The sequence below is a fragment of the Amaranthus tricolor genome, chromosome 2 (genome assembly GCF_026212465.1).
Source record: "Amaranthus tricolor cultivar Red isolate AtriRed21 chromosome 2, ASM2621246v1, whole genome shotgun sequence".
In the NCBI taxonomy this organism is placed as follows: Eukaryota; Viridiplantae; Streptophyta; class Magnoliopsida; order Caryophyllales; family Amaranthaceae; genus Amaranthus; species Amaranthus tricolor.
In genome coordinates this window covers 8901407-8924772 of record NC_080048.1, presented here as the reverse complement: position 1 = coordinate 8924772, position 23366 = coordinate 8901407, and the positions used below count along the sequence as shown (strand labels likewise).

General features: G+C 30.3%; 3 protein-coding genes across 3 annotated transcripts; 1 reads left to right on the top strand and 2 right to left on the bottom strand.

Moving 5' to 3' along the window:
- Nucleotides 1-4396: 4396 nt before the first annotated feature.
- LOC130805480 (uncharacterized mitochondrial protein AtMg00810-like) lies at nt 4397-8503 on the bottom strand. The gene is made up of 3 exons (XM_057670256.1): nt 8222-8503; nt 7279-8166; nt 4397-4492 (listed from the first exon to the last, which is right to left on the bottom strand). The coding sequence occupies exons 1-3, from the start codon at nt 8501-8503 to the stop codon at nt 4397-4399; spliced, it is 1266 nt and encodes a 421-aa protein (XP_057526239.1).
- A 2335-nt stretch (nt 8504-10838) lies between these two features.
- Nucleotides 10839-11579, bottom strand: LOC130805479 (uncharacterized). The gene has a single exon (XM_057670255.1). The coding sequence runs from the start codon at nt 11577-11579 to the stop codon at nt 10839-10841; it is 741 nt and encodes a 246-aa protein (XP_057526238.1).
- Nucleotides 11580-13410: 1831 nt separating this feature from the next.
- On the top strand, nt 13411-20305 carry LOC130806882 (auxin-responsive protein IAA31-like). Its single transcript, XM_057672107.1, has 4 exons — nt 13411-13690; nt 15270-15469; nt 18430-18529; nt 19418-20305. The coding sequence occupies exons 1-4, from the start codon at nt 13503-13505 to the stop codon at nt 19470-19472; spliced, it is 543 nt and encodes a 180-aa protein (XP_057528090.1). The 5' UTR covers nt 13411-13502; the 3' UTR covers nt 19473-20305.
- The last annotated feature ends 3061 nt before the right edge of the window (nt 20306-23366 follow it).

Here is a 23366-nt window from a genome sequence, read left to right as displayed (position 1 = left end):
ACAACTCTTATTAAATAGACCAAAAACTAACTAAAAAAGCTAACTAATTTAGCTTTATTTTAGTTTAAAAACGACCTTCTCTAATAACTGAAAAATCATTTATCAAATATATATATATATATTTTTTTTTACATTTTGGCAAACCAAGAAATTAAAATACAAATAAATGCCAACAAAAAATTAATTACCAATACCCTCAAATAGATAGAGCAAGCACCAAGTAGGATAATGTAATGTTAGTTTGAATATAGAGCCCCACTATTTAGAAGTAAAATCTCCTTAAACACGGGTTTAATTACACGAATATACAGAATGAATGTAGCACGTGAGACAGGAGACATAATCACTAGCACGTGAGACAGGAGACATAATCACGGAAAAGAGAAAGAGGAGCAGCGGAACACAGTGAACAAACAACACAGAAAAAGAGAATGAGTAGTTTGTTTTGTGTTTGCCTTCTAAAAGTAATTTCTAACTTTAAACCTTGCTTATCTGTCTCTCTCTAATTCATTCATAATCAATCTTTTTTCTTATTAATTATATTTCTGCCACAACTTCCTTCTAACTTGTATTGCACAAATCGTGTTTTCTAAGTCTACTAGTAGCCGTATTCCTCAATTCACTTGCATCTCTCTCATTTAATTTTTCACCAATTTTTAGATGATCAAATAAAATCACATATATAAACAATAGAGTTTAATTTATAGTGGAGTTTAATACATGTGTAAGAGAGATAATCCAATTTATAGTCAAATGGAACCACATGTTTAGGAGAAAGAGTACAATTACGATAAAAAATATAATTAAAATAAAAATGAGACATTTGATATGACTTCACTACATATGAAAACGGGACACATGTACTAATAAATAAAAGGGAATATTAAAACTACAATATGGTCTTACCTTTGCAAGGCTGTTCCCGGAAAACAAGGTATTGGAATAATATATTTTGTGGGTATAATATATTTTGGGAATAATATATTGTGTGGGAATATTTTTAATTGTTATCTTTTATATTTTGTTCCTAAAATTCTAGTTACCTAAGTTAAGGTAATTCTAGGGTTAACTTTGTATATATATTGGAGTTGTTTGATTAATAAAGGCGAAAAACTATAAGTTTATACTAATTCTACATGGTATCAAAGCCTTGTTAATTTTTTTTATACCATGATCGGCGGTGAGAGATCACCTCCACCACCACCAAAAATAGGTAACGCTACAATTTTCGATAATCGTTTGAGTGGTAAGTTTGATGATAAAGCTTGGATTATTGACACGCGAGCTACTCATCATGTAACCGGAGAAAAATCTTGGCTTTTTGACACCAAAAACTTCGAGTGTCCGATTGGGTTGCCTAATGGTGAAACAGTGTCGGCTTCTCTTGTTGGCTCTATTTGTTTGTCGGATAAAATCACCCTCATCGGGGTGCTCTATGTTCCTAATTTGTATTGTAATTTACTTTCAGTTTCACAACTTATTGATGACCTTCATTGTATTGTCCAATTTAATGCATATATGTGTGCTATACAAGACAAAAACAAAGGAGTTAATTGGAACGGGAGCTAGGAGGGACGGATTGTATTATTTCAGCAAATCGGATTCGGTGCATCATGTGAGTGCTATTGCTGCAAAGTCTGACTTGGAGTTGTGGCATTGTCGTATGGGTCATCCTTCCGAGAAAGTAATTAAGTTGCTTCCCACCGTAAGTAGCAAAGATTATTTAGATAAAGGATGTGAAGTATACATGCGTGCTAAGCATCCAAGAGATAGGTTTCCTTTGAGTGACAGTAAAGCATCTAGAATTTTTGAAAAAATTCATTGTGATTTGTGGGGCCCGTATAGACATGTTTCATCGTACAGAACTCGTTATTTTTTGAAGGTAGTTTTTGACTATTCTAGAGCTGTTTGGAATTTATTTGTTGAATGATAAAACGGAGGTCTTTCGTATGTTTTTGATGTCTGTTGCTATGGTAGAAAGAAAATTCTCTCAAACCATAAAAATTGTGCAAAGTGATAATGGTACGGAATTCAATTGTTTACGTAATTTTTTCATACTACTGGTATTATTTTCTTTTAAGGCTTATCTCGGAGATTGTTTCAAAATGAAGGATCTTGGTCCTTTAAAGTATTTCTTAGGTATAGAAGTTGCTCGTGGTGCTTCAGGCCTTTTTTTGCGCCAACGAAAGTATACTTTGGATATCATTTCTGAAGCAAGTTTATAAGGGGCAAAGCCGAGTGGTTTTCCAATAAAGCAAAATCACAAGTTTGGTCATGCCACAGACAAATATCTTGCGGATCCAGAGGTGTATTCTCGGCTTGTAAGCTGTTTGATTTAACTTGCAATCACTAGAACCGATTTAGCATACTCCGTTCATATCTTGTCCCAGTTTATGCAAGAACCTCGCAGTGAACATTGGGAAGCAGCTCTGCGTGTAGTTCGTTATTTGAAAGGCACACCGGGTCAGGGTATCTTATTGAGTGCTGATAGTGATCTCACCTTGCAAGGTTGGTGTGATTCGGATTAGGCGGCTTGTCCACTTACTCGTCGCTCTATCACAGGTTGGTTGGTGTTTCTCGAGCATTCTCCTATCTCTTGGAAAACTAAAAAGCAAACCACTGTGTCAACATCTTCTGCAGAGCCTGAATACCGCTCCATGGCGGCAGTTACTTGTGAGCTTAAGTTGCTTAAGGGCTTATTGTTGAGTTTGGGCATGCACCACCCAAAGGCAATCAAATTGTTTTGTGATAGTCAATCTGCTTTGCACATTGCAAAGAATCCGGTTTTTCATGAACGAACCAAACACATTGAAGTTGATTGTCATTTTGTTCGAGATGGATTGTTGAAGGCTTGATTTCTCCATCGTATGTCCCTATTGCTTTTCAATTGGCTAACATCTTCACAAAGGCTCTTGGGAAGTCACAGTTTTGACTATATTCTCTCCAAGTTGGGCATTTTTGACACTCATGCTCCAACTTGGGGGGGGGGGGGGGGGGGGGGGGGCGCGGGTATTGGAATAATATATTTTGTGGGTATAATATATTTTGGGAATAATATATTGTGTGGTAATATTTTTGGTTGTTATCTTTTATATTTTGTTTTCTAAAATTCTAGTTGCCTAAGTTAAGGTAATTCTAGGGTTAGCTTTGTATATATATTGGAGTTGTTTGATTAATAAAGGCGAAAAGCCATAAGTTTATACTAATTCTACAAAAGGAGTGTCACTGCCTAAGGCGCACTATACACAGGGGGTCTAATTTCAGTGTAATTCGTGAGTCTACAGTAAATATTTTTAGAAAGAAGCTATGTTTGAGAGAGGAAGAAGAAGATGAATCATGAAGAAAACAATTTATTTTATATGAAAGGATTCATCTCTATTAATTTTTCAAGTACTTATTAAAACATAATCGATCTTCTATAGGAAGGGTTCATATCTATTATTTTGTCTAGGGACTACAAAATATCAGAAACGATACTATACCTCGGTAAAAGTAAATACCACATTTCTCGGATAAGGCCATAAAATTGAATTTCATCTAGCCCCTCCTCTTAATTCCCTAAGTACACAAATAGTTAAAAAGTTATTGTCACTTTATGTTGCTTGTTATTTTTCAATTTTTAAACATACATTTATTTATTGTCACCTTTTTTATTATTGTATTATCACATTTTTTCATAAATTTCAAATTTTGCTCATCCCTTAAAAAAAGCTAAGTTTTTTTTCTCAAATCATGAAATAGACTGCATATTTAACGTAAATACAGCTCATAATTAATCATAAATATTCTACTGACAATTTATAAATTTTTGTTGATTAGCTTCCAATAAATTTTGCAAAAATAAAAAATAAATATATATTTATAAAAAAGGGCCAAGTCAAACAAAACTTACGATTCTTCCTAGTTGATGTCGCACATTTTGTGTTTATAAAAATATTTTTTATTTTTAATTAAAAATTTGATAAATTTAAGATAATATTACTTAAAATTTTCTAAAAATTATTATTTTTATGATGACATCAGATATTAATTAAAAATTCAATTAATTAATTAAAAATTCAATTAATTAATACAAACTAAGTATTCAAAACCCAACTCAATTTTATTTCCGCGTTATAATTTTCTACAGTGATAAAATCTTAAGGAAAAAAGTCAAAATAAATGACGCAATAAAAAAGATGACAATCTTTATTAATGCCTACACTTAAATATTTATATAAAGGGTATATATTTGGAGGGAATTGGAAAGTGCTAATAATTTAGGCTAAGACGACCTAATGTCTTTTATTTGGTCAAGGACTAATTTGTACTCTAAAATACTTATTTTTCAAGTTTGATTGTAAAATAGCGGGATTAGCGAGTCATGCTGGTGGGTCATATATTTTGTTGTATTATATCAAGTCATGTCGTATCTAGTAATTATCTTATAATGTCGTGCAATGAGCAGGTTGTGCTCGTGGTGCATATATGCTGATCCGGCCCGTGCCCATATCTAAAGAAAACAAAAGATGAAAAACTAGCAAGTATACTTAAGTAACTTTGTTACGTTCTATATATTTTCATCTTTTACCGGATAAATAGATGACATAAATTGTAGAGTAAATCTCGATTTTGTATTTTGTTCATCAAATCTCACCAGCCTCCAAGTCTCTAAATTTGTATATCCTTAAATATAATGTTCTGAAAAATGCCATTTAAGAAAGTTTACTAAGATTCAACCTAACTTTTTAATTTGAAAATACTTTTTAGAAAATATAATTAAAGTTTATTATTGTACGTAGCAGGTCACAAAATGGAATTGATGTTGTGGGCTCTTAGATGTTTAATTAAGTAATTAATTAGCTGTTGAGTTTAATATAATTATTGTATAAATTAATTTATAATACTTGGAAGGTCCAAGATGTCTCTTTGCTATGATTTGAGTTAGTTAAAAAAAAATGGAATTTGATCAGGATTTGGATTAGGATTAGAAATTTAGGATAAGGATTAAGATTACGATGAGGGTTGTTGAGAGAATAATTTATTTTTAACTTAAATCTCCAAAATTAACATACCTCATTGCCTATGTTGTATAGTATTATTTCTGATATTTTATGGATTCTAGGCAAACTGAAAAAAATAAGTTTTTTATAGAGGGTTGATTTTGAACTTTAATTTTTTTTGGAAAATAACAGAGACGCACCCTATATATTATAATTGTCTATCTAAATATAAACGTGTTATATACTTTTTAATTTATAAAGAACTAATCTATCATTGCAATACTGTACAGGTAGTTATGGTTTTATTTTTTTAATTAAGAGTACATTGAGTCTTTAACATACTTTGAACCGTAGAAAATAGTATGCCGTGGTCTTTTTCTGATTTGATGGCATATTGATAAGCAAATTAGGGGCCACGTCAATTTTTAATCGGTTGATTTGAGTCATTTCTACCATAATAGTGTTGATGACGATGAAGTTTAGTAAGGTGATTTGAATTGATTGAAAAAGTTTGTCAAAGAAGAAAAGTAAAAAAGTCAAAAAATATTAATAACGTAAAAGTTTTAAACTGAAATTTAATAGAATTTTACTCTTTTGATAATAATTTTTGATAAAACTTTAAAATATTACCAATAATATATTATATGTCCAAATCCGATTTATTCACTCGAATTCGCTAGAGTTGCTGCTCAAAGCACAACTTTTATCTTATTTTAATAGCTAATTTCCTAGGGCATTATTAATCTAATTAAAGGGTTTTTGTTAATCTAGAAAACTATCCCCAAGAATATTTTGATAAACCTCAATTAACATTTGAGAATTTGTTTCCCACTCAAATTCAATTCTATTTCTTCCTTTATTTTTGATTTTTCATTCTACTCAATATAATGTAGTTTTTATTATTATTTGTTAATTCTTTTCACCTTATAAGTCATATTAGTATATTCTTACTCGGTTATTAATATATTAATCGAATTAACATAATATTAATCGTATTAGCTTTGTATAAGTCATATTGGTATAATATTAGCATATTAATTAATAGATTATTGGTCATATTACTATAGTATTTGTTGTATTAATATATAATATCGTAATAATGTAGTATTATAAATTATATCTGCATAGTATTAATCATATTAATACAGTATGATTTGTCTTACTATATTATTATATGTATTAGTTTAGTGTCAATCATATTAGTAAAATATTTGTATAGGTATAATATTAGTCGTATTAGTATATTATATTATTAGTTGTATAAGTATATATTAGTATATTTTTAGTCGAATAATCATAGTATTAGTCATATTTGTATAGTGATATTAATGTCCTCATTATTATTGTTAACAAGTTGGTAAAAATAGCAATAATTCACTTTACTAAATACGTGTTAGATTCGTACAGATGAAAAAATCCGATCGGTGATCATATGCTTCTAATATATTTTATACACATTATATAATAATGCTATGACGAAACTATATTTAAAGCTTTTTTTTAATTCTCCTTTTGGAAGGCACTAGGCTCCATTTTTAAAATAAATTACATGTTTCTAAATACAACATAAAATTGTAAAAACCTATAATCTTGAAATTCTTGAAGAAAAGCCCAACCTATTGACTTATTGCGTCATAGGTGTTCGCTAGATCAATTTTGAAGCGTTAATTATTAGGAAAGCAATTCTTCTTTAATAAATTAAAAAAAGTATTGAAAAGTGAGAATGTTGTGAAGGATGAAACCACTAGCCACAATTTCTTTATAAATTTTTTTATTCAAAATTAAATAATTAATTTTATCTCACTTGACTTTCACGTTCTAAAACAAATTTTTTCTCTCATGGTATGGTAATTTTTGTGTTTATTTTCCTTGATATTAACTGGTGAACGGGTATGACAAAGTTGATCTTATTGCATTCAAGTGTTGATTTCAACTCAAGATGATACAATCATTTTCAGAGAACAAGGGAGTAGAGAGGAGAGAAGGGAAGAAACAATAGCCTATTACATACATCAGAAAGAAGAGAAGGAGAGAGTATATATATATATATATATATATATATATATATATATATATATATATATATATATATATATATATATATATATATATATATATATATATATATATATATATATATATATATATATATATATATATATATATATATATATATATATATATGAGAATCAGGGGTATTTATGTAACACCCCCCCCGCAAACTAGGGGTGAGGATCATCCCAAGTTTGGTCAAGAGGCTGTTGTGTTGTTTTGAAGGCAGAATCTTGGTCATCACATCAGCAAGTTGAGAGGATGTTGGAAGATAAGTGAGTTGAATGAGTCCTTCTAAAACTTTCTCCCTTGTGAAATGGCAATCTATTTCTATGTGCTTTGTCCTTTCATGATATATGGGATTTCTTGCAATGTGAATTGCACTCATATTGTCACAATGCAGGATAACTGGTTTGGTGATGGGAACCTGAAGTTCTTGGAGGAGCCTGACCATCCATGTTACTTCACTAGCAGCAGAGGACATAGCTCTATATTCTGCCTCACTTGATGATTTAGAGACAGTACTTTGTTTCTTAGATTTCCAAGTTATGGGAGAAGAGCCAAGCATCAAAACATAACCAGTAACAGATCTCCTGGTGTTGGGACAGGCGGCCCAATCAGAATCACTAAAAGCCTGTAAGGTAAGTTGTCCAGAACTATTTAGGAGGATACCTTGCCCTTCAGTAGCAGCAATATATCTCAAGGCATGGTGGAGGGCTGCAACATGAGGTGCTCTGGGTTCTTGTAAAAATTGACTCAAATGTTGAACTGTGAATGCCAAATCAGGCCTAGTGTGAGTTAAGAAATTCATCTTACCCACCATAGTTCTGTAGTATGTAGGATCATGATATAATTCACCCTCTTGTTGATGAAGCTTGATGTTTTGAGGAAGAGGAGTGACAGTAGGTGTAAGATCTTGAATGTTGCAATGGGAAAGGAGTTCTCTTGTATATTTGGTCTGAGTGAGGCTTATCCCAGAGGTGGTGTACCCAACTTCAATGCCCAAGAAGAAATGAAGTTTGCCTAAGTCTTTTATTGTAAAGATGTGATGAAGGTGAGACTTAAGTTGAGAAATACCTTTAGAATCATTGCCTGTTATAAGAATATCATCAACAACCTTTAGAATCATTGCCTGTTATAAGAATATCATCAACATAAACAGCCACAATGGTGATAAGAGACCCTACTGTCTTAAGGAACAGACTATAATCATTTTTGGACTGAGTGTATCCTCGGGAAATCAATTCTGAAGTGAGCTTTGCAAACCATTGCCTTGAAGCTTGTTTAAGACCATAAAGGGATTTTTGTAGTAAGCAGATCTTGCCAGAAGGATTGGACAAACCATGAGGAGCCTTCATGTACACCTCTTCATGCAAATCACCATGGAGGAACGCATTGTTTACATCCAATTGCCATATATCCCATTGCTTGGATGCTGCTATTGCTATGATGCAACGTATACTGGACATTTTGATGACTGGTGAGAAGGTTTCATCATAGTCTATGCCTTGTTTTTGAGTAAACCCTCGAGCAACCAACCTTGCTTTGTACCTTTCAATGGACCCATCTGATTTCAGTTTGAGTTTGTAAACCCATTTGCAGCTGATAGCCTTTTTACCTTTGGGTAAATCAACAAGTATCTAAGTGTTGTTGTTCTGAAGAGCAGAGAGTTCATGTTGCATAGCTTGTAACCATTCCTGTTTTTGAATAGCTTCTGAGTAGGAACGAGGCTCATCTTGAGCTGATACTTGAGCAATAAAGCATTGATGCATAGGGGGCAGTTGTCTATATGGAATTGTATTACACCAAGTGTTAGTAGCAACATGTGAACAAAAATAATCAGAGAGATAAGCTGGTGGTTGTGTAATTCTATTAGAGTGCCTTGTGGTTGTAGGAACAGGTATGGAACTGATGTCAACTAAGTTATTGGGCTGAATTGTAGAGGATGTATCAATATTGAAAAGGGTGGAAGGTGGGTGTGGATGAGGAATAGTATCTGAACTATTGATATGAGTATTATGGTTTTCAGATTGAGGTGCAGCAAACAATGTGTGATTATAGGTTGTAGAGTTTAAAGGGAGAAAGAAAGGATAGTGTGGTGTGGAATGAGGATTGTTAACTGGTGTAAAATGAAAAGGAAAGTGTTGCTCATAAAAAATAACATCTCTTGAGATAACATTCTTTTTGTCAACCAGATCATATACTTTATAAGCCTTTTGAAGATTTGGATACCCAATAAAAATGCATGGATGTGCTTTGTTATCAAACTTGTGTCTGTGTAAAGAACTTGTTGTCATGAAACATAAGCAGCCAAAAGCTTTCAAATGTGCTATGTCAGGTTTGGTTTTAAAAAGTTTTTCATAAGGTGAAGCAAAACCCAAAGATTGTAATGGCATTCTATTAATGAGATATGCAGCAGTTAAAACACAATCACCCCAAAAATGAATTGGAAGATTTGATTGAAAACAAAGTGCTCTAGCAGTTTCTAATAAATGTTTATGTTTTCGTTCTACAACCCCATTTTGTTGAGGGGTGTTAGCACAAGTTTTATGATGTATGATGCCTTTGGAGGAAAGAAATATTTTCATTTTTCCTTCACATAAATCTGGGGCATTGTCTGATCTAATGCCTTTAATAACTGTATTAAATTGTGTGGAAACATAAGCATAGAAAGATTGAAAAACAGTAATAGCTTCAGACTTATTTTTCATTAAGAAGAGCTAAGTGACTCTTGTATAATCATCTACAATAGTGAGGAACAAAGTACAACCATTATGAGTACTATTTCTATAAGGTCCCCAGGTGTCTATGTGCAACAATTCAAAGGGTACAGTAGATTTTATTGTACTATGGCCAAAGGGAAGTTTGTTCTGTCTTGCAGCAGGGCAAATTTTACAAAGACAAGTATTTACATAATCTGATATATTGAGAGAAGGTTAAACATGTTTGATAACAGAAAAGGGAGCATGACCTAATCGAAGATGCCAAAGCTTGGCCAAATTGATATTTGATTGAGCAGAATTGCAAGAGTATAGAGTAGAGGCAATGATGGATGTGGAATTTGGTGTGCTTGGTGTATCATTCTGATAGTAGTATAAGCCTTTTTTGAGCCTACCAAGCTGAATTGGCCTGTTCAGAGAAGGGGCCTGGATGCAACATGAATTATTTGTGAATAATATAGTACAATTAAGATCTTCACATAATTTACTGATGGATATAAGATAAAAATGAAAATTAGGTACATGAAGCACATTTTGCAGGATGATGTGATGATTAAGATTAACAGAACCTACGTGTTTAATATGTACAGAAGTGCCATCAGGTATAGTAATTGTGTTATTGTCATGAGCTGTGATCTTATGATATGATGAAAACAAATTTAAATCATAACTCATGTGATTAGTTGCACCACCATCAAGAATCCACATAGTGTTAGTAGATGAGAATAAACAAGATTTACCAGCAAGGAAGCAAGCATTGTTTGAGTCTTCATTAAGAGTAGGAGTAGTTTCATGCTATTGTTGACTAAGAAGAGTCAGGATCTGGGAGTATTGTTCCTGGGTAAAAGATGCAGGGGTGAAGAACTCATTGGTGTCAGTATGATCATTTGTTATAGCAGCAGCAACTTGTTTCCCTTTCCAGTTGCCTTGGGGTAGAGTAGAGGATTTAGAAGGATAGCCATGTAACTTGAAGCATTTATCCCTAATATGTCCTGCTCTTTTGCAGTAATCACAAAAAGGTCTTGATTTCCTTGAGATATCATGTTTGACAGAGGTTTGGGAAAAAGAGAGTCTATTGTGTTATCTAGACACTGTTGTTGCCCAAGAAAGCGTGAGGAGTCTCAGTTGTAAATTCAGAGTAGTGTCTATGTTGTTCCTCTTGTATTAAGAGTCTGTAAGCATGGCTTATAGCAGGCAGCGGATATTGCATAAGCAGGTTAGATCTAACTTGTGTAAAGGAGGAGCTAAGTTTCATTAGAAAAATTATAAGCCTTTGTTCTTCTTGTATTTTTAGAAGCTTGGAAGTGATTCTGCAAGTGCAGCCATTACAGACACAAGAAGGCAAGGGTTGTATGGCATCGTGTTCATCCCATAAGATTTTAAGTTTAGTATAGAAAGAGGAAATAGAGTCATAACCTTGCTCAGTATCAGCCAACTGTTGAAAGATGGAAAAGATTTGTGTGCCTGATGTTTGTCCAAACCTTTCATGCAGATTGTTCCAGATATCAAAAGCAGTGGGAAAATGTAGAACACTTCTTGCAATAGGTTGATCAAGAATTTTCATGAACCAAGTCATGAGAGTGTTATTTACTCTATCCCAACATTTGATTGTAGGTGAATTGGGTTCTGGTTTAGGAATGGAGCCATCAACAAAGGCTAATTTGTTCTTTGCAGAAAGGGCAATGACAACAGCACGTTTCCAATCGTTAAAATTGGTTCCAGAGAAAGGTTCAGACACAAGAATGAAACTAGCATCACTGGGGTGTAGATAATATGGTGATGTATGATCAGAATTGAGATCAAAAGGGGTAGATTCTGAAGACATCCTAAAACCGGTCAAGAAGATGATGACGCAACAAAAACCCCAAAAAAAAAAAAAATTGAATCAAGAACAAGAAACCAGAAAAATGAAAAAGAAAGAAGATCAATAGAATCAACGGAAAAACGATTAACCAAGAAAGATAAAGAATAATCCAGAAACATGCAAGAAGGAAAACAAGCAGGACATCAATGGTGATGAAACATGAAGCAAAATGAAAAATACCAGATTGTAATCATTCATCAGAAAAAAAAAATTGAGAAGATGTAATATGGACAATCGCAATTGGGTGGCGTCTGATACCATGACAAAGTTGATCTTATTGCATTCAAGTGTTGATTTCAACTCAAGATGATACAATCATTTTCAGAGAACAAGGGAGTAGAGAGGAGAGAAGGGAAGAAACAATAGTCTATTACATACATCAGAAAGAAGAGAAGGAGAGAGAGTATATATATATATATATGAGAATCAGGGGTATTTATGTAACAGGGTACCCGTTTAATTTCATTAAGCGGCCCATGACCTGACAACGGTCGGGTATTTTTTAACACCCCTAACTAATATGACATATCATTGAAGTGAAATTAAAAATTATTTTCAATATAATTTACGAAAACCATTAGTTTAAGAATGAATGAAATGAAGAAAATTTTGTATTAATTTGGTTTATAATATTTTATTGTGGTTTAATTTTTCGGATAGATTTATTGATTGGTTATTTTGTGGTTCAGGATTATTAAGTTTCGGCAAAATTTGCAAGAAACTTTTTATGATAAAGGGTGTTCCAACTTCCGTTAGTGCTTCCATGATAAAAGATTTGTAATATGGTAGCTGATGAAGGCCAAAAACAAGAATTCTGATGGAAAGAAAATTAGCTCTGATATCAACATAAAATACTAATCATAATTTGGTTGGATACTTTTTTATTTTTCATTAATAAAATCTAAGATACATTCCTTTATTTATATATAACAGTTTCACTGTAATAAGACAGTTCTAATAAACTATTAAACTTGGTCTAACCTTGAATATTTAAATTTATTTCTAATAAATTTAGTTTGCACCATCAACCTTTAAAGTTACAAAAATAATACTTTCTCATATTCACCAGGGATATTTACTTTTACCACTATTTACTTATTATTCTTTATTTGTATTTTATTTTTAATCTATAAATTAAAATATAATCAAGTGAAATATTATTTGATTCATCTCAATGCAAAGATTATTAATATTTACCTTTTATAATATTTAGTTATATATAATAAAGAATATTAAATATTGAATAAGTGAATTGAATAGCGTAAAAAAAATAAATGTCTTTAGTGAATAGGAGGGAGTATGTTTTTCCACATGACAAGTACAATCAAATAAAATTATTAAAAATATTTATATTTTTAAATTAGTGCATACTAAAATTAAATAACATGGACTAAGTTGATACCGAACTTTTGCAAAAGAGATAAGGTGGGCCTAAAGTTGTTCAAAACAGATCCGATAACTCGATATTTAGTTGACTTTATAACCTAGCTAAATTTAACCCAACTTAAAAAAGCATTCACATTTTTATGTAAAAACCAATATTAACAAAAAAAATAGAATTTTAAATCGATCTAAAACATGTAGATCAATCTAATAAACTAAATAACCACATATGTGTAATAAAGAAAGAGAATAGAGAAAAAAAAATGGAAGTGACATAAACAAGAAAATAGAAATAGAAATGTCGGCCAGCAAGATAACAAAAAAAGGCGGACAAAGTATTTGTTGTCACGTAATGTGTCCCCACTTTCTCTAAAATCTCGTACATAAAGCTACCATTGTTAAGTTAAGTATAAGAACAAACCCTTCCTCACAAGTTATCTTCTTTCTCACCCTTATTAATTCTTCACTTTTTAGTTGTATATCTAAACAATAACAGATCAAATGGGAAGAAGATATGGAGATGATGAAGATGAACATGATCATAATTCATCAATATCATCTTCTTCTTCAACGGAGAGTAATACTAATAATTATTATTATTCTAATTTTGATCACTCTAATAATCTTTATAGAAAGACTACAGATTTCAGCACTCATCTTAGCCTTGGTCTTACACTTTCCTCTTCAAGGTATTTTCTTCTATTTTTTTTTCGCTTATTAATTAGTTTCATTATCTTTCTCTGCTCCTTCATTGAACCCACCAACCCGCGTTTTGGGTGATTTGGTTGATTTTGAGTTAATTCTTTCGTTCGGTTTATAATTGAGTTTTGAGAATTTTAGATGACTGTAAATATTTTTTTAAATTCGAGTTATGTAAATATCGAATCCTCGAATGGAGGATTTTTTTTTTGACCACTTAAATAGAAGCCACTTGATTTATTACCTAATAAATTTTTCTTCATTTAGCTGACATTTTTCAAAAATAAATCAAAAAATAAATATATAGGTCTAATAATCGATATGCTACTTTTAATTTTTAGGTTATAACATACTTAAAGATACCATGATACGTTTATACTCCCTCCTATTCAGCTGAACTGTCCCATTTGACTTTTCACACTTGCCGAGGCAACATTTTAACTCTTAATATCTCAAATTATGCTTAATTAAAAATTATAAAAAGTTAATATTAATAATCCTTGTATTGAGACGAATCAAACAAGATCCCATATGACTATGTTTTAACTTATAGATTAAGAGTAAAATACAAATTAAGAGTGATAAGTGAATAGTGCCAAAAAAAAAATGGGACAATTCAGCTGAATAGGAGGTAGTATCATTTTTCTAAGTAGATTACAAAAATATACTTTCTCTTTTCTTATTTACTTGCAATTGTTTTTTAATATAAGTTTTAAAAAGTAAAAAGTTCATGTTGTATATAATATGAATAAAGTACGGGTGAAATAGAGAATTATAGAATTTTTTTTGGTCAAAAAAGTAATATTATAAGTATTGTGAAATATGTAAAAGAGAAAAGCCTTATGATTAAACTGAAACAAAGGACATATGTACCATTGTAATTTTTGTATTTACTTATCCCACTTAATTCCCTGGGTAAAATATAAAAAAAAATAGATAAGTTCATATTTTATTGGAAAGTATAAAAAACAATGTATGAATTAAATAAAAATCATAAAATATAATGAATCATGATCAAAAATAAAATAACGCAAATTTGACTAGTGATTCTTCTTTCGTCCTCTTTTAAGTGTTTAACTTGATGTACACATAAAAAAAATTATACTCTTTTCGTTCTTTTTCAATGTTATTATTTGCTATTTTTAAGAGTTGCACTCATTGTTTAAATAAAAGAATTTTTTATTCTTATGTTATATTTTTACGATATTTAACCCTAATTTTATTTTACACATTTTAGAGAAGATTGTCCTTAATTATGTTTATATAATTCGTATATAACCTTTGGATTTCATCCTATCTCATTTAACGTTGTCAAAATTTATATTAGTATTCTTTATGAGTATATTTAACTTATATGTTCTCCACTTATCTTATTTAATATTTAGTATTTTAAATTTCTTAATTCACATAAATATTCTTTATCAGAACTTAAAAAGAAAAAATAATAACAAGTTTGGTAGCCACAGTTTATAGTGATGTATTCAAATAAAAAAAGAATTGTTGGTTGGGTTGGATGGGATTAGACAAAATGGTAATTGGTGATGATAATGACATAATATGGGGATGTAGGGAACAATATAGCGACTGGCCACCAGTAAAGGCGTTGTTGAGGAGCACGCTTGGAAAATCAAATAGGCGACAAAATACTTTATTTGTCAAAGTATATATGGAAGGCATTCCAATTGGTAGAAAACTTGATTTGCTTGCTCATCATGATTATCTTAGCTTGATTACTACTCTCGTTCAAATGTTTAGGACCAACATCCTTTGTAAGTATTACTCTTTCTAACTTCTAACTTGTAACTTGCTTCTATTTACTCATACTTTATTCTATCCTATTCTAATTAAATGTTCTCTATAAATGCACATGTATTGATGCAATGTTTCACTTATTTAAAAATTATTAAAAGTTACTCTATTTGTTTCTTAATGAAGTTTCTACAAGCAGTGTTAACGAGAATTGAGAAAAATAGAATTTTTTAGATACTTTATTAGTTCCAATTTACTTGCAACGTTGCAGTCCAATACACTAATTTAATCCTTAATATCTCTAATTATGTAAAATAAAAAATTATAAAATTATGATATTAATAATCTGTGCAACGAGACGAATTAAAAAAGATCTCACTTGACTATGTTTTAACTTATAAATTAAAAACTAATCACAAATTAAGAGTGATGAACAAATAGTGTCATTTTACCTAATATTGCAACTATATGGAACAGAGGAAGTAATAAATTTGAAGGAGAAAAAGTGAATACAGTAAATATTAAAATAATATTAAAAGAAAGTTAGTGGAAAAATATAGGTACCACAACAAATAAAAAAAATGCTATTATAAGATTAATGGGAAATATGTGGAAACCATAAGAAATATATAAATTCTAAAATGAAGTTAGGGGAAGATATGTAGATACTATAAGCATTATTAATAAAATATTAAAATGAGATTGAAGAATGTTATTATGGTTTAAAATTTGTGATATAAATAGAAAGATTCCTTGTTGGTATAATAAATAATACACCAAAAAATGAAGAGTGAGCAACAAGTAATTAATTTATAAACACTTTAAGGTTATACGTGAATGATTTAAGACTATAAAAAGTGATTAATTTATGATTATAAAAGTGATTACTTTGAAACTATATTTGATCACTTAAAGATTATAAGTAATTATTTTAAGCTAATAATGTATATTAGGTCAGACCAATAGAAATAATTTTAGCATAAGGTAGTTTGATTTACGAGTTTATTAAAAGTGATTGATGAACCCTGAAAAAAAGAAACAATTGACGAGCATAAAAGGAACTATAACAATATATGTAGGTGAGTTCGATATACTACATATATATTAGCCAAATTACACAATAATTAGATTTCGATAATATATAAATTATGTTTGTATTTCCTTCCTTTTCATTTTGTATTGTTAATTGCTTTAATTTTTTTTATCTGAATTTTATCATTAATATAGCCGACCTTTGAAATTAAAAAGATATCTACTCATTTTAAGGCATATTGTATACTGTAGCATTTTGCAATCTGAATATGCTTATAATTTTACATTGTTATATTTTCTTATTAAATAACGTTTATTTCATTATTTTAAAAGATAATGTCGTTTTTTTTACTCTCTCCATTTCTTTTCAAACGTCTCATTTGCTTTTTAAGTACTATTCATCCACCACTCTTAATTGATTTATTCTTAATTTATAAATTAAAACATAATCAAATAAGATATTGTTTGATTCATTTCAACATAAGGTGTATTAATATCAATTTTTTATAATTTTTAATTATGTACAATTAGATATATTAAAAATTGAATTAGTGCATCGGCAAACGTGCAAAAAGAAAATAGGACATTTGAAATGAAACGGAGGGAATATATTTTAGGAATAATTACCGTGAATAATACAAATTTTTGTTAATTTTTCTATAATAATACCAATTATTGATTAACCATGAATAATACCAACTCAGGAGGACATTTTCCTAAAATAATACCAACTTTAGTTTATTAACTAATTTACGAATTTTTATTGTCTTATAATCATCTATAGTTTGATTTTTAATATGTTAGGAATTTTTAGGAAAACTCTCATTTAAGTTGGTATTATTTATGGTTAATCAAAAATTAATATTATTATTGGAAAAATAAGTAAAAAATTATATTATTCATGATAATTTTTCCTATATTTAAAAAAAACATAATTTTGGAATTGAACTAAACTGAGTAATACTCAATTGAACTCAGTTTCACTTATGCCTGTTTAGTATTTGATTTTATTGAACTAAATATAATTATTGCTAAACTTTTGAACTGATTCGTACTTAATATCATTGTTTTAAAGTGAACTCTAAAAGATCTTATTTGTTTAATAATTTAAAAGTTTTTTCTCGTACCAAAAGTAATATTTTGATAATGTTCTTGAGAAGAAGCTGCCAATAAATTTACTAGCTAGAAGTTAAAGTTCAGTATAATTTTTGAGAAAATTTCACGTGATAAAATTTTGAGGTTTTGAGTTTTTCACATAATAACTAAAATTTTTACAAAATTCTGATTGTAATTCTGAGGTTTACCAAATTGTTTTACCGTGACCTTTTTGCACATAAAGCGGTTAGCAAACGTTAATTTCGAATCTTTAAGGTTGTTGTACACTTATTTATGTGACTCACCTTTTCAAATGCCATCAAGTTCAACCTTTTCCCCCAAAACATAAACTCTAACTCTACCATCTTTGAATTTAGGGGGAAGATAGGTGTACAACAGCCTTAAAGCTTTAAAATTAACGTTTGCTAACGTTTTTTTATGCAACAAGGTCACGGTGGAACAATATGGTAAACTTCAAGATTACCGCGTGGATTTTTTAAATGTTTTGATTACCACGTGAAAAACCCGAAATCTCAGGGCTACCATGTGAAATTTTCCTGATTTTTATTAGTTGCACTATTCATAAATATGTAATATTCTTTTATGTTCTAATTAAATTTCTCATTATTTGATTATATATATTTTTTAAAAGATTATTTTAATATTACTTTTTTTAACTATAATTGGTTAAAAATTAGAATCGGAGGACGTATGTCATATATATATATATAACTAAAATATTTGAACATAAATTAAAATATTAGCTTTATTTTAATTTTTTGATATATAACTAATATTTTTGTTAAATTAAAAAAAAAACTAATATTTTTGTTAATTTTATGGCGGATAACAGCACCCATCAGTAGTGGCCAGAATTTACCGGATAAGTGTCACATTCTTACTTACGAGGACAAGGAAGGAGATTGGATGATGGTTGGGGACGTTCCTTGGGAGTAAGTTCGTATACATTCATCATAATTAATTTTATAGTTTCTGTCTTTTTCTTATTTAATTAAACATATATCGTCCCTTCTATATTAGTCCGGCTCAATAAATTATTCTAATATTACTATTTTGACACATAACTTTACTTTTTTTCACACATCCTTACTAGGGGTGAGTATAATCTTATGTCCGATTCAAAACATGCAGTTGGATCGGATATTCAATATGTATTTGGATTCACAATATTTACTTTAAGTTGAAATTGATCACTTTAAGGAAGTATTAATTATTTTTACGGTCCGTTTGGTTAGTAGTAATGAGAATAATTTAGTGTTAAATTTCATCAAAAGTTTCATGTCATTCCCATGATAATGAAACTTTGATCACAAAACAGTTTTTTTGTTTACAAATTTCCATTATCATCTAATACCAACTCTCCCAATAGTAATGCATTGAAATGAATTTTATAAAGAAAATGAGATGATTGAAGTTGGACTAGCATGACTATTAAGGTAGCTATGAGATTTTTCAACCTAAATTACATTAGTTATACTCATTATCACTGTTTATTACCACCTATCAAAGAGACCGTTACGTTAACACAAATTGTTATGAAGACGCACTAGATATATGGGCTAAGTAACCCAATTAGTACAAATTAAAGTAGAAAATAAGAAGGTGATCTTGTTTTGAGTTCATTCTTTGAGAGACGATGTCTCACAAAAATAGCTGTTAGGTTAAAATTGAAATGGGTCAGCATGCATGAGTTTGGTCTCACTCTGAGACAATATTTTTTTATAGTTTGGGTTAAAAATGAGATTTAAATTTCACTTTTTATTTATCATACACTCAACTATTACTGAATCGATGATAAAAACTGATTTGTTAAATTGCAGAATGTTTTTAACAACGGTAAAAAGGTTGAAGATAACTGCGTTTGAGAAATGTTAACAGCCTAATACCGAGTATTGCCGTATTGAGATCAAGCATGGAAATTGGGCCAAATTTGCTATCAACAATTTTGACTAACGTTTAATGCAAAAAGTCCGTCACAATATTTTCAGACATTGCTGATGGTTTACATTCTTTACCTAACTTCATACTTCTACTTGCTATAATCATTATAGAATGTGAAAATAATGGAGTACTTTTATCTTATTATATCTACAATTGTATAGGAGTATTTTTGTACGTTTAGTCTATGAGAATATCCGCTTAGCCTATGGGTTGAGTAGTGTTTTTCATTTCAACGTTGTGGTGGGGCCAACGTATATATCAAATTGGAATGGAAATCTATTACATATGACACAACTCTTTAAGGAAAATGCTATAAGACAATCTAACTTGCTCAAGTGCTTTCGTTGTAACACCCTTGAATTTTCAACTCTTTAAACGAAATAAAAATTGTGAAGAACGAGAGGAAATTCGGGTGTTATATAAAAAGGAAAAAAATTTAAATAAACGTTAAAGATTAATTTTAAAAGGAAAGGTGAGTAGAAATTTCGGCAGCACCTCCACTAAAATTGAGGGTGTGATCCGAGGTAAGTAAATAAGATAACGCAACTAAGACAATCCAAGGTCTCAGTGCCTTCCAAAATATGTCGCGACGGAATGAATCATCGTCGACTCCTCAAGTCATCAACTCCAACACGGATCGTGGTTCCAGTGTTAACGCATCAGCTTTAACAGATACAAAAGAACTATTTTTTACGACCATACATCTAGAAACTACGCAGCGGAACTATAATTTTACAAGGAATCACGTGGCTTCAAAAAAAAGGGATTATACAACCCAAAACTTAATAAATAATATAAGAGCTACAACGGCAGGCTAATCGTATAGTAATTACTATTATCGTACTCCACTCTTTCCCCATTGCCTAGCACAAGCAACTCCTATACCTGTTATGCCAAGTTATGGTCCTCCTGTTGCTCAACATAATGACCATAGTCAAATGTATCATAGCAGAAACATCATAAAAAGTCAAAAACAAACAACAACAAACACTTACACATTAGTAATCAATGAACTTATTACAATTAGAATAATAGAACAAGGGGATAGACAACGGCATAGCACAACAATAACGAATCTACTCATTGCTCTAAACACTTCTATTTACTCATGATTTCTCTTTCAAACTACTAATCCCTCGAAGTATTTTCAATGGTAGTGGATCTTTTCTCTATTCATGTCATAGTGACACGACCAAAGGCGTTATCGGTCACTCGGCACCCATGGCAAAGTACGAGCTCAAGCGCCCTCTAGCTGCCCTCTCGGGTCCTACCTTCGAGAAAAACTAACACAACTGCATTAGAAATAATTTTACCTTCAAACTCTTCATTCACGTTAACTGTTATTCCAATTGTCAAATCCTAGACTTTTGAGTGAGAGAATATTATAATCTTTCGTCATCTCAAATGAAATTTAAACATGTGATCAATATCACATTAACATAATTATAACTTGTAATCTACACATGGTCACACAAGCACAGAAGAAAAAAATTGAAAAAAGTTATTTGGAAAAAAAAAACTCATTTGAAAAAAAAAAAAACCTTTTTTTTTTGAAAATGTCGGCTATCGAGAACATTCTTTTACATGGAACCGAAGTTTCGAAATTCGAGTAACTTTAGCTCTGATACCACGTGTAACAGGAGCGGCAATCTCAATACATAATTAACATTTAATAATAATGTTTAATACAAGAATATTGCGGAAGTCTCAAAATGCCGAACTGTTAAAAACTTTAAATCATAAAAACTGAAACTGTTTAAAACAAAAGTAAATATTACATCTGATAAGAAATATTATTTACTAAAAATGGAAAAAGTACATCATTATCAAGTCATCAATAAAGATACAAAAAGCAGCTAAGTTCTCGATAAGTAGTAATTGCTGCGGCCTGGATAGGAACCTGAACTAAATTCTGCAAAATGCTGCCATCCATGATACGGATGACAGCCGATTGAATCGGTCAGCGCTTAACGCCGAGCATAACTTCCTATCCAGCTCAAAATACGAAAATTATACGCTACCTTTACAAAATAATATTTTAAGTATGAACTTTTAATTAATTGACATCACCGTATGCTTTTACCATATTCTTTTTCTGTTCCATACTTTTAAGTCGTTAAGATACCATTCTCAATCCTGACAGAAGTACATTACTGCCACTTATACAATTCGGTAATCTTAACACTTATGTAAGTTCATTTTCTCAATACACATAGCCATACCATGCATCATAGCATCAACACTAATTAAGTTTATCACTTATCAACAAGCACATCAATATGACACCTAATATATGTAAGGGTCTGGTTAGGTGAGGACCGTAGTCCTAATCCCTAACGGTGGTGGGAGTCGACACCCCTCCAATATAATTTATGCTCGAGTTCTATAGGATAGGTAGCTTACCCCCTGTCTTACATCGTAATTTACGTGCTGGCCAATACGAGCGCCGGGATTTTACATGCCGGTCCATGGTTCGACATTACCTTATTATCAGGGTCATTCAATCAATATTCATTCACACAAGTACATCACATTTTTATTACTACAATTTGACGTTGACTTTGACTTTGATCAACTTAGGTGATGACCTCTTTTATTTAATAAAATTCTAAATCATAACGTAAAATTAACCTTTATGTCTTTTATACATTCATTATTAAATTTTTACAAATTAACTTTTATTTATAACTTTATTTTTAATAGTTCGCTAAATTCACACTAATAACTTAATATTCGATCAATAGTCTCCAAATTAATATTGTCCACAATTAGCTACTAAAATCTATTTCTCTTTAAATAAGTTCCCAAAATCAACATTTTCAACTTTATAATAAATAAAACTTTATTTTCTTCAAAAAAAAAAAAAATCAAATATTCTAATTAAAATTCAAGTTAAAATTGCATCATTTGGATAAGTTTCCAAAATTCTACAAGTTCACCAAAAATCAATATTTCAAGTTTAGAAAAATAAGTAAACTTATTAGGTTTACAAAAATCAACATTCTAGTTGTAAAACAAATAAAACTTATAATTTCACAAAAGTCAATATTTTTTTTGAAAAACAAGTCAAACTTATAATTTTCATAAAAGTCAATATTTCTAATTATAAAACAAGTAAAAGTTGTAAGTTCACAAAATTAATATATCACACATAGTTTGAGCGGCAAGTTTACTAATATTACTTTTACATCAATTTGCACCCAACTTCCTAAATTTGTTTAAAGATTATTAAATTAACATACTAAAAATATTTTTAGCATACACATACTTAATATAATCTTGATCATAATTTCATTAAACCAACTTCCTACTAAAACATATCAACATATTTCATACGTACTTTGCATATTATAAAGTAAATATAATGTAAAATTCCATAAAAAAAAGTAGGGTAAGAAGTTATTTCATATTAACACCAAAGATTAGTACTAAGTACTAATTAAGAAAATAATAAGAAATAAGACCCTCCAAGATAGATAATAATTTTTCAAAGATAATTAATCCAAACTCCCAAAATAATGATGATCTTCTAAGCTCCCAAAATAATTAAATCCAAACTCCCAAAATAATAATACATTAAGTACCCAAAGTAATAACCCAATAATGCTCCATAATGATGATAATTTAGCTATATAAAGAGTGTTCTAAGCTCCATCTTCTTGAATTTTTCAACTTAATACCTTTTGTTATTAGTTAAGGAAATTCAAGAAGGTGGAGCTTAGAACACTCTTATTTTAGCTTAACTCATCATCATTTTGGAGCATTATTGGGTTATTACTTTGGGTACTTAATGTATCATTATTTTTGGAGTTTAGATTTATTTATTTT

Excerpts from the sequence above, each read along its gene's own strand:
- LOC130805480 (XM_057670256.1), bottom strand. The coding sequence starts at position 8,503 with ATGTCCAGTATACGTTGCATCATAGCAATAGCAGCATCCAAGCAATGG. Across the intron at positions 8,167-8,221 it reads ATAGTCTGTTCCTTAAGACA|GCAATGATTCTAAAGGTTGT; the intron begins GTAGGGTCTCTT and ends TTCTTATAACAG. Across the intron at positions 4,493-7,278 it reads CATCCTCTCAACTTGCTGAT|ATATGGGCACGGGCCGGATC; the intron begins GTGATGACCAAG and ends TGTTTTCTTTAG.
- LOC130806882 (XM_057672107.1), top strand. The coding sequence starts at position 13,503 with ATGGGAAGAAGATATGGAGATGATGAAGATGAACATGATCATAATTCA. Across the intron at positions 15,470-18,429 it reads GTTTAGGACCAACATCCTTT|CACCCATCAGTAGTGGCCAG; the intron begins GTAAGTATTACT and ends GGCGGATAACAG. Across the intron at positions 18,530-19,417 it reads GTTGGGGACGTTCCTTGGGA|AATGTTTTTAACAACGGTAA; the intron begins GTAAGTTCGTAT and ends GTTAAATTGCAG.
- LOC130805479 (XM_057670255.1), bottom strand. The coding sequence starts at position 11,579 with ATGTCTTCAGAATCTACCCCTTTTGATCTCAATTCTGATCATACATCA.